This window comes from Natator depressus, chromosome 5 (genome assembly GCF_965152275.1).
Source record: "Natator depressus isolate rNatDep1 chromosome 5, rNatDep2.hap1, whole genome shotgun sequence".
Taxonomy (NCBI): domain Eukaryota; kingdom Metazoa; phylum Chordata; order Testudines; family Cheloniidae; genus Natator; species Natator depressus.
In genome coordinates this window covers 88,058,817-88,070,773 of record NC_134238.1, presented here as the reverse complement: position 1 = coordinate 88,070,773, position 11,957 = coordinate 88,058,817, and the positions used below count along the sequence as shown (strand labels likewise).

Here is an 11,957-nt window from a genome sequence, read left to right as displayed (position 1 = left end):
GCACTAGCAGGCTGTACTGTGATATTATATTGGTTTCTAACCCAATATAGTTAAATCAGTACACACAGTTTTTGTACTTGCAGTTGTTTTTGTTTCTTTTGTTTAATTTTATTTTTTAAAACGGCAAGAGAATAATTCAGCAGGCGAAGAAGACAGCTAGATGTTCCAATGCAATGACTGAATAGAGCTTTTTACATAAATCAGTGCTTGCCTGAAATGGAAGCCAATTTGTCTGGTGAGATTTCATAGTATTCCAGTGAATAACAATGTTCTAAATTAGTGTATAATTACATTATAAATCTAATATGCTTCACCTTAAGGCCGCCTTGGTTATAACCTTAATGCTGTCATGACGATTTCTCAGTTCTCTCTGGCTACTTGCCCCTCTTATATCTCATAGAATTAAACACTGCTTAGGGTGCTCCAGGGTTGGTGGTGAGGAGGGGGAAGGCAGATAAGGAAGAGAAGTTGGAGCAACCAAGTACATGGTATAGATGTTGAGCCAAGGTTGTTTCCACTGCAATAGTAGAAGACGGCTCAATGGTATTAAAAAAAGGGGCGGGGGGGGGGGCAGAGTGGAGTCTTTGTTTTAAAATGCAGCTTTCAGCTGCAGCAGTAACAAGGTAACAGTCCTGAAATGTGGTAAGACTAGGGATGTGAATGTGTCTGTTTTCTACAGAACCCCTTCTCTCCTCTACTTTTGTTATATAGCTACTTTTGTTGAATATAGTATAGCTCTCAAGGTTACAGTTATAAAGAGGATCAATTGCACTTCTAGCTGAAGTCACAGTGGCTTACGTAATTAAAGTGGTTAAAACATTTCCATTCTAAATCTCATTTTTCAAGCCCTAGATTCTAGCCAAAGGGAAATTGTTCATAGTTCCAGGATAAACAGTTAAGCCATCTTTGAGAAAAAAGGCCAGACCCAAAATAATACTTTTCCCACTAGAAAACATTTTTGTAACGTTTTTCAAACAGTCCCAGTGTTGAAGTGTGTGGCAATAGAAAATTCAAATTTGGCATTGAAATGGTCCATAAGATGGAGAGAGAGAGCTTTCAATGTCCTGATGAAAATACCTTTTGATTTGGCTGAGATCTGAGAATCTGAAAATTGCAGCTCGTAGAGGCATAGTAGCACCATCAAAAAATCATAGGCAGTTTTAATAATTGTCTCCCTTCATGTTGAATAGAAGATGTGCATAGCTTGTTTAGGACTGACGAAAAAGGATGAATCCTGCCTCAGTAACTGTTCTCATCTGGAATGCAGGGGGGAGGCATCTATAGCTGCTGTCCTCTGGATTTTTGTGTTGTAGGGTGATACTGCACCTTAAAGTAATTGAGCAGTAGATGAGCTAGGGCTGATAGCTGCTTATTAGTTGAGTCTGTGAACTAAACATGGGTGTGGGGAGTGCTGCAGCACCCCCAGGTTTTGTGCCCAGGGTCCCAGCCACTGGCCCCGCGCCCCTGCCACCTGGGGTCCCGGCCCCATGCCCCTGTCGCCCAGGGTCCCGGCTGCCAGCCCTGCTACTGCCTGGGGGTTTGCTGCCGGCCCAGGGTCCCGCTCAGCCATGGCGTCCTGGCTGCCAGCTCTGCATGCGGGGTCTCGGCCACTGGGAGCCCGGGGGCTCCACTGTCGTCTCCAGGGTCTCGCCTGGCTGCTGGCCCTGCATCCATGATCCTGGATGCTTTACCCCTGTTGACGTCTCCCACACACACACACGCTCCCAGAGCCATGGTCCTGCTCCTGGCCCCAGCTCTAGGGAGCAGTGAGGGGTGTGGACAGTGGTAAGAGGGGTGCAGCTCATCATCCCGACTCCAAAAAGTGTTCCAGTGCCACTGGAACTAAACCCATGTTGGGTCCACGGATCATTTTTGTGGATTGCAGATCAGATGTGGATACAAATTTTGTATCCATGCAGGGCTCTCTATTTAAGAGTAATAGCTCGTGCCACTTTACAAATGGAGGTATTACATTTACTTTACTCATGCACATGTAAGTGAACTCGTTGAGTATAACTTTCCACTTGCAATGGTCTAAATGTGGACAAAAAGTCAAAATGAGGGATGAGAAGAAAAAGGTAGATCCAGACTCTTAAGATGAAATGTAGTACAGTCAGTGTCATGATAATACATGTGCAAGGCAATAATTTACGTTGATACATATGAGACGGGCACCTGGATATCAAGGTGATGGATGTACTAGAATTAGCTGGATAGATAAAGACCACGCCAGGTATGGCTGGAGGGGTAAAAGTAAGTATAAATCTGACATGAGAAATCTTTCATAAAGAAGGAGAGTTGAGATGTTGCAGTTGCTGTGTAGTAATAGCTTGTGTGAAATTACATGGGACTCTGGACAGAAGGGAAGTGGAAATGATTTCAAGCACCATATCAAGCATTCTTCCATTCCCAAGGAAAGGTAATTCAATTTTAATATTTAATAATTACCCAAGGCAAATATTATTTGGAACATAAACACACTCAGATCACAAGACTAGTGGTAGTATGAGGACTGACAAAATAATAATTGTCTCCAACGAAACCTCCAACAGATACACCGTCTCTAAATGAAATCTTGAATGTTGACATAAAAATGCTTTGTCTCAAAGAATGCCAGCCACTGCATTATCAGACACCTCGCTTAGATCAAATAGAGTGTAACCCAAACAATTCACTTCCTTTGTTAGTATTAAGCAAGTAGCTACTGTTAGTCTTAAAATTAGGACTTTGCTTTTACTCTTGTACTACAGAAATTGAGACTAACAAATGTTTGCACTTGTATTCCAGGGGAATTAAAACCTTCAGGAACAGTCTTCACTATTTCTATTTGTCAGTGAAAGGGGGAACTAATATCCCGGAAACCAAAGTCTTCTGATTGCTTCTCTTTCTGGAAAGTAATGTAGCAGGTGCGGGAGGAACATCTGGTGTGTGAATGCCATTAGCTGCTTTTCTGGTGTTTCTGCACACAAGCAAGGTATTCCTGCACATCATCCGGGGAACCAAGAATCAATGGGACTCTCTGGTGAATAGACTCAGGCTTCACATCCAGCACTGGCTCAGTCCCTGTGGTAGCCATCCCACCAGCCTGCTCAATGATAAAAGCCATGGGGTTGCACTCATAAAGGAGCCGGAGCTGTAAGAAAAGACAAAACACAGGACTGTTTGGGGGGAAATAACAACAAAGCGCTTCTCAGAACTTAAAACTATTGACCTTCCCTTTGTGATCTTGGCAAGCTTCTGCAAATCTCCCACTAGAGAATCTACCACAGTTCCATTGGGGTTAGCAATGATGGGAGCTCTGGTGTAGACCGTCTGCCAGTGTTTTAACCACTGTGTTCTTCAACTCTGTCTCTTTTACAGCCTCTCTTTATTCAACCTTCTTTCAGGGTTTCTTTAACAATAACGTCCCCACTATAAGCATCATATTGTGTCATGTTCCCATCTCCCATTGTGAGATTTTTAAAACTTTCTCTTCTGGCTTCCATTGCAGCTTCTGCAGAAGCTGTAGAAGAATGCAGTGACATTGCACTGAAGTATCAATATTCCAGTGGAATTTTAGCATTTCAGAGCTCAGGTATACAGTAGGTGGGACAGCACTGGCAATAGGTTTCGCCTGACTAACCAGGTTCTTGAGGCTGCAAGCTGCAGTGAAGTGGTTGAATTAGCAAAGATGACTCCTTCCCACAGGCCTTGTTTGTTATCTTGAAGCTTGGACAGTTTTGTTTGCTCAGGATATTTTGGAGTCTGAAACCTGATGCTGACATTCTCAAGTTTCAGGAGTTGACTGTACAACTGTGGCTAAACCTGTTACAGTGAGTGGAGTTCATGCAGACACTAACTCAATTTTTCCAAGTAACTATGGTTATTTTAGAAACGTATTTTCAGTTTAGTGTGAGGGGAATTAGGCCCCCAATACCTATTAATGTTAACAGAAATTTCAGCCTAGATTTTCAGACATCATTATAAAAATGTTCCAGTTTGAAAGCAAATACATTTGGGTCATGTCAAAAAACTCCAAGGTGCTGGAACTAGGGGGATGGGGATGTGGCAGCACCCCCTGGCTTGAAGTGGTTTCCATCATATACAGGGTTTACAGTTTGGTTCAATGGCACTCAGTACCCCCACTATAAAAATTGTTCCAACGCCGCTGAAAAAACTACAGTATGTAAAGGGGAATGAAAGGCTGGTGATTTAACAAGTTTCAGTTAATGGACTTGGTTTTGGGGGATCTGCTTGGATAAGACACTTACTTCTTCCTTCTGTGCCTCAGGTCTCCATCTGCAGACTAGAGATAATAATACTTTCCTATCTTACAGGCTTGTTAGGTATTGAGCCTATACAAATGTAAAGCACCCTCCCGAAAACATAATGTGCTTTGGGGAAATCGAGGTGTGTAATGGAATGCAATCAACCATGTAATAATTTCTGTGATCACCCCGTTTGCAGTAAAACCAGGGATTTCATACACCTAAGCAATGTACATAACATTAACTTTATTTCTGACTTATATTTAAAGTTTGTTTAAATGCCACTCTCAGTACACAATGTCCAGCTAACAAGTAACTTGGGGCAATGGCCTCTGTATTCTCTTTATGGCATGGTCAATTTGAAAAAGAAAACCTGCCACAAAACAGCAGTGGAGTCACTGCAGAATCATGTGGGGTTTGTCACTGCTTTGGTGTGACTGTAAACCTTAAGAATGCCATCCATCCGCCTCAACAGGTGGAAAACTAGATGGGACCAGCAGTGATTGGGATAGAACCAGTAGAAAGGGGAAGCAGAGCAGGCATTAGCTGGGGGGGGGGGAATGCAGGGGTGCCCCCTCCCCCCCCCCCGAGTCTCTATTAATTCATTAGCCAACCAGGAGAGGAAGGGAACTGATTGGTTCTTTGCTCTCCCCTTTCATTAATATTAAATCCCAGGCCAGGCCAGGCCTTGAGGAGCCTCTTTTTGCTCTATTTCAGAAACCCCTGCCACCTCCACCCCCTGTAACCATAGTTTAGGAGCTGTGTTTTACAGATACTACAGGTCTGACCGATCACCTGTTTTGGAGTCAAAAAGGAATTTTTTCTTCCCATTGTGGCCAAATTGGCATAGTCCAGTTTGGGGGGTTTTGTTTTTGTTTTGCCTTCCTCACGGCATCCTGGAGGCACAGTTAGGCTAAATAGGAATAGGATTTAGTAATTTGTGGTAGTATTTGGTAGGGATGTTAGTTTATTGCAACTTGTGGCTGGTTTCTAGTGTAATTAAAAGGAACGGTTCTGGGAATTTGCTGATGGGCCTTGTGCTCATGGGATAGACTAGGACCCTGTGTCCTACACAGGCTAAAGTCTTCCCGTTTTGGTACCCTCTGTCGCCCTCACAAGTGGATGGGGGTGGTGGGGGTAGGATTCAGAAGAGGAAGCTGAGTCTACCCTCAGTGTCGGGTTATATGGCAGAGGCTTTAACCTCGCACTGGAATTACGTACAGGCAGTTAAGTAAGAGCCTGGGTGACAGGGCAGATAGTGCCCCTCCCCTGTGTTGGGTTTAATAAAGTTGTGGTCTGCTGCCTAAAATTCATCCGTGTGTCTGTCCTCATTCACCACCATGTCCAGGTCAAAAGCATACTTCTTGCTTTTGTTCGAAAAGCTGACCTCATCCAAGCCTCCCTCCTTTGAATGAATTAACGTTTTGTAATTCATTAGAGCATTGTGAACATCAGATCAAAAAAAAAATTTGGTTAACATTTCCAGTTTAAAAACAGCATCTTCAAATAGGTTGATACTGTTTGTTTCAATATGAGAGACAAATATTAACTCTCATTATATATATTGAGCACTCTACACTCTTGTTTTTATCTTGACCTGTAGGGAGTGGCCTTTGTGCTATACTAGCCTGTTCATTTAGCATGCCCATCATGCACTTCAGCTCCAAAATCCATGGCGCAAATCCATCCCAGGTACAACGCCACAAATTTGCTCTCTCAGCACCCTGCCTATGCATTGGGGATGTTCACGGGGTAAAGGAGGATGACTGGGTAACAGTCGCCATGGTACTGTCTTTCCAACCGGAACAGCTGTGACTTTGGATGAATTGGTCAGTATGTACAAACCTACATGCTGAAGACAACACAAGTCTAGAAAAAGTGGTGGTGATCCTTTACCTCAAATTACAAGCCCTTTTCACTCTTAACTGAAAGTGACAGCCCCTTAATTTTTTTTTATAGTATAGCCATTAAAAGCAACCTCCCCTGCCCCCCCAGTATTAAAAACCGAAATCTTGGAAGCTGACTGAGAAAACAGTGCCTCCAAAATTCTCATTCCAGCACCTAAATACATCACCTTCACAGTACACCCAGGCTTCCTGAATGAAAGCCTTGAGCTAATTGTCACCTCTCCCTCTCCTCCATGGCAACACAATCCAAGTCAACCATTAGCTACTAGAGGCTAATTTACATGTGTAAACCCTTTAATTCCATATTTGTTCCTTGCTTTCTCTAAAGCTGTGAAATGAAATCACCTTGAAACTGCTATTGCCTTCCAAAAAGGAGCACAAAGTAAAGATTCAGCATCTTTTTTTTATAGTATCTGGCACAGCTGTTCACGTAAAATGAAGATCCCACATACACATACCCTTTGCTCAGAGGTCTAGAGCACAGTATGTATTTCACAATGTATGGTGTACGCTGCCTCTCGGTATATGCCTGCCAGTACCTTCAGGATGTCCCTTTTTTCCTGTCTCCTATCTCATTCACTTCACAGCTGGTTTATATAATTTCCAAATATAAAGACTTAACCTGAAAAAGAAAATCTGTAAAGCTGGTTCTCTCTCACACACGACCACCTCGCAAATTCTGTAATAAATGGCCAGTCCCTGCCAGAAGGCCTTTAACACTCAAACATTCTGAGCAAATCTGCCCCAGGAATCACATTACCTGGAATGGCTTAAAAACCAGTCTTGAAAATCATTACATAAGGAGGGGATTCCTGCAGTGCCACCATGGTGAGAACCCAGCTATTTCCCTACTTCCATCAATTCCTCTTTTTCAACAAGGACTTATTGATTGGCCTCTTCAGATGAGTTTTTAGTCCCCTGTCCCAAGGTGGTTTGTATAGTTGGACAGATTATAATCATCATGATGACAGCTTGGCTAATTCTGTGGGACAAAATATATTTGTCCACACCGGTCAAGGAAACAGTGCTTTCTAGCTCAGCTGTATTTAAACATGATTTCTGGTAGCACAGTGTTATTCAGTGAGGACAGGGCCGCGGAGTCAGTATAGCAGACCCAGTCTATGTACCATGAGACTCAGGCCTTGTCTACATGGTGGTGTAATGTGCTTTATGGGGGGTGTGATATCTAAAAGGCACTAATATGTTGCACATTAATTGGTCTGTGTGGATATTGGTGGTCCATACTAAAGATTCCCTAGTGCTTTTTAATGTAGTACTATTTCAAATAGCAGTACATGAAGGTGAATCAGCAGAATCTATATGGACCAATTAATGTGCAAGAGGTTAGTGTGCTTTACAAGTTACACCCCTGCCATTACTCCACCTTGTAGACAAGTCCTAAGTCCTACACTATTTTGAATACTTTCCCAGGGGAGCCATTGTGATGTTTCACTCTAGTGGTTGGCTCCAGTTACTATAACTGCTTGATCCTCACTACCAAGTAAAAAAACTATTTTTAGGTCAAATGGTAGAGGCCTGTGTGTTCAGTGCTGTGTTCCAGGTTCAATCCTCATTGGAGACTGTGAATCAAAAGTTGGCTCCACTGAAGGATGTGTGCATAGTTTGTAACACGATTGGTTTAAAAACACAAAAATAAGTGGGATGACTCTGAAAAGTCAGAAGTATGTTAGATGGGACCATTGTTGAGTTGGGCCAAATCTAATTTGTAAAAACTTTGACCTTAGTGTCCCTTAATATACTCCCAAACCAGCTCAAGAAAAGCTATATTTAAGCCATTGTGCATAAATTAGAACCATCTTAACACACTCTGGAAAAACAGCGGTATTAGGTACAGTAAGTTCAGAAGACAAACAGTTTACCTTTCCCTTAGGACTCTTCTGGTTAGCTGGGTACATGAATATCCCACCATACATCAGGGTGCGATGAACATCAGCCACCATCGAGCCCACATATCTAGAGCCATAGGGTGCACTGCCATCCTGTAAAACAGATGGAGACCTTGAAGCTAAAGCTGTTATATCTGCCAGGCTGGGTAGCTGGCAAAACTGCAATGTATCATTGCCCTCTTCATTTTGTTACAAGGCAGAAATCAAAATTCCTGACCACCCATGGGACACTCTAAATGTTGGCAGGCCTACAGTTTGACACACCCTTTCTCAAAAGGATAGTCTCTTGTAAAATGTAATAATGTCCATGCAACCCCAAAGTAGCTGCAGCAGTTTTTAAACTCTCCCTGGGTAGTATGAGCCACTCATGGTAACTTTGTGGCATCACACGTGTGTGCAATTTGAGTACATGAGAACCTCATGCCATCTTTCCACTTTCCCTGCTTGCTCTGTCTTGAGAGCCAACATGGACTGAGACTGGTGATAACCTTGCTTCCTCATGTGATCAGAAAAATGGGTGTAGTTAGGTGCTTCCAAGGATGGAGATTCAGGAAGAGCAGAGCAAGGGGGAATCTATCCTTCCGCTACACCCTGAGGATTCTTCTTGTTTTGCTCCCAAATAGGTGCTATGATTTTAGGATTGTTACAGACTTATTCTGGAGATTAGTTGAGGGACCGAGGATTATTTGAGAGTATGGTTTTGTTTGCTTTTAGCTTTTTGGAAGGCAGTTTATCACAGAAAATGTCATTTTTGGGAGAGAAGTAAGAAAATGTATGCCTATCAAACTTGACAGTGCCTATTTAAAATCTGGGGGACATGTGCTCCCCCAGTGCATCACCTCTGATCCCCTGCCTCTATCAGTATACACCTTCCAACTTCTGCAAGAAATGAGGCAGGGGTTTTACAGACAAATCTCCTTCATTGCACAATCCTTATTCATCCCCAGAGCCAGGTCCATCCTGTGTACTGAATGGGGTAAGTGGTCCTGTTGTTAAAAATAGTATGTGATCAAGTAATTTAAAGACTATATCACAATCCATAAGCACCAGGGAGCCAAATTCTGCACAGGCAGCCTTAAAAGAATAGGAAATGCCAGGATTCTATTCTAACTTTTGGGTGTCCTTTTTAAGAAGAAGAATTTTTGTGTATTAGGACATAGAGGACCACATTCCACTAGTGTGTTTGAGTTATGTGATGATCATAAGTACAGTATATGGGAATAGGAAGGACAGCTGGGAATCCTGCTTCCTCTATCAGGGTTTGGTTGTTTCCTACCATGATAGAAACATAACTGATACAGACGCAGCTGAAAGAGTGATCATGCTACAAATAATAGAAACTGCTTCATTTTAGTGCAGTTGTCATCTGCATCACAAGGATGTGGCAAACAGACAAAAGCAAACCTTTGACTTCCCTTTAGGAAAAAGACACTACATTCAGTGTTCACTTTAGTTTTCAAGATTTACTTCTTGTTTGATCCCTTATGATACAACCTGCCATTCTCACAGCTGCAGTTGAATATCTCGTATATTTCTCTTTCAGATGAGAAAGCTAATGTATGCTGCATGATGGCTGGAACAATGCCCAGATTTCCCTCTCAGACAAAGATAACAGACACATGAATGCCAGTGAAATAAATTTTTTCCTCTGACTAGACTCTCAGAAATGCCTAATTTGTATGTGCACCTGGAGAGCATTTGATATTGGCTCAGTGGGTCCTAATGAGAGGGAGAGATTTCCAAGATTCCAGCAGCATATGCATGACCACTGAGTACCCCCCTTTCCCCCACCCCCCCCAAACTGCTGCGATATTTTCAACAGTGGGGTGGCGGAAGCAGGCATCCGTGTATGCCAGCCTCACACTCGGTGCAGCCCACAGTATGTATTACAAGAGGCAGCAGTGCTGGCTACTGTGCCTCACAGAAAACTGGATGCCAAGTCCCCCACCCAAACTGCTGCTCTGACATGATGCTGCCATGGGCTATGAGCCACACCAAGCATCAGACCGTCACTCGCACAGATGCCCACTTCTGCCTCCCCACTGTTGGAAAAACTGTAGTATTAGCTAATTTTTCTATTTCCAAGCAGTCCGTGAAATCACGATTTTCACAGGGCCCTATTTACGAGTCTCTTATGCTTAAACCAAATGGATTAAAATGGTTCAAAACATGAAGGTCGTGTAACGTTTTCCCACAGTATTACATCAGCTTTCTCCTCAACCTCTGCTCATCTATTCATCTGTGTGGCACCTGTTTTCTTCTACAGAGGTATTGTTAGATGCACGGCTAGAAAGTAGATCTCCTAGGAAGGGGGACATAGCTCTGGCTTAAAGTAAAATTTGGTTTCCCTAGCTCTCTTCTTATGTACAAAACTTGTTTCCTCCATAACACTGCCCATAGTGGAGGGCATGTTAGAATCAGCATACTCCTTTACACACACTACAGGAAGCTCTTCAGATGGCAGCTTGCTATTCAAGCTTGAGTAGCAGACAGAGGTTTTGTGATGGTTAACAAGAGATTTAGGTTTACTCTGGACTTTTCCTCCCTCCCTGCATCCCCGCACCGTTGCCATGGAGAGTAGTCACATTCCAGAAGAGAGGGATTGGTCAAGGGCCCTTGCATTTGACTTTGAAGCAAGAAGTGTGCCCTTCTAAAGGAAGGTGAGATGCTGTGGTGGAACTGAAAAGAGAAAAGGGGTAATAGAGATCAATGGGACAGGAAAATGAAAGGTAATTGAAATAATTAGTTAACTAACTTAGTTACTAATATGGCCTAGCAAAGAATAAAAATATAATGTCGTTTTTGAAGCAATGTTCTATGTTTCATTTAGGAATCTTTGAGAAACAGTAGACAATTTTTCCTTCAGCCTCCTCTCCTGCCTCCAAACTTGGTATTGCCCAGGACCTTCATTTTTATCTTAGTTTTTGATTTTATATTTGCATTTTGTATCTGCATCTGTATGAGTGCATTTTTTGGCATCTAACTGTCTAATAACCTGATTTGCAGGCTCAGTCAAGTAGCAAGATGTCTAAAAGCCTTTGCATTTATGCCTGAGAAATTGTGCCTACAATTATTTGCATGTGCAACATTGCAGGCTGCTTTTCTGAATTAGGCCCTACATCTTGTTTGCTTCAACTTCAAGCTAATACAGCCTGAAAAGATTGTACAGGCAGAAGCTGCCTGTTTTTTCCGTTATTTTTTTAGGAGGCTCTCTGGAGCCCAAACCCTGCAGCAGGGATGAAGAAAGGCCTCTCTTCGAGTGGAAGTGATGGCACCATAATGGCTTGGGCCTTTCCTGAGGACCTGTTGGTCATGCTGAACTGCCCCTAGGTTTTTCTGATGTCAGCTAAATATTCAGTAATGACTGGGCTGAAACCTTTTATAGGACCTTCCCCAGAAGATGTGAGTAGTGACTGCATTGACACAGTATTACCTTTTAAAGTTTAAAAAAAAACCCTGCTGCTAACTAGATGTTTTAGTTTAGAAACATTTCCAGTAGCCATTCTGCAACAATAGCACAGAGGAAGGTCTTACCAATATGTTTTTGTAAATGAGGTTTGAAGTCCTGCAGGATTTATTGATACCGTATGATAGAACTGTGTGACAAGTTACAGATACTCCACAGAGGTGTTGACAGAGTGCTGGTGAAATGTCATTGGATTGCACTGTTTGATGTTTTTCTCACCCTTTGAAATTTAAATGTATGAAACATAATGATACATGGCGTTTCCTGGTTTGTTTGTTTTTGGGTAGCTTTGCTAATTGAACAAACAGTTTACACTTTTTTCAACTGTCAGGTGGCTTTATAAAAAGTAGGTTATGTTCTGATCTGGAGGATTGAAGGATTCATATATAAAGAAGCAATTTTCAGGAAGCAAGAAGGCTGTAAACTGGGT

The 11,957-nt window shown here is 42.5% G+C and overlaps 1 protein-coding gene across 1 annotated transcript in view; it reads right to left on the bottom strand.

The window, feature by feature from the left end:
- Nucleotides 1–2,398: 2,398 nt before the first annotated feature.
- The window catches only part of LOC141988227 (fructose-1,6-bisphosphatase isozyme 2), a 44,154-nt gene continuing 34,595 nt past the window's right edge, over nucleotides 2,399–11,957 (bottom strand). Inside the window, exons 6-7 of the mRNA XM_074954059.1 lie at nucleotides 8,035–8,154; nucleotides 2,399–3,133 (exon numbers count right to left, since the gene is read on the bottom strand). Coding sequence (XP_074810160.1) covers nucleotides 2,939–3,133; nucleotides 8,035–8,154 — 315 coding nt within the window. The 3' untranslated portion in view covers nucleotides 2,399–2,938. The remainder of the gene's footprint in view (nucleotides 3,134–8,034; nucleotides 8,155–11,957) is intronic.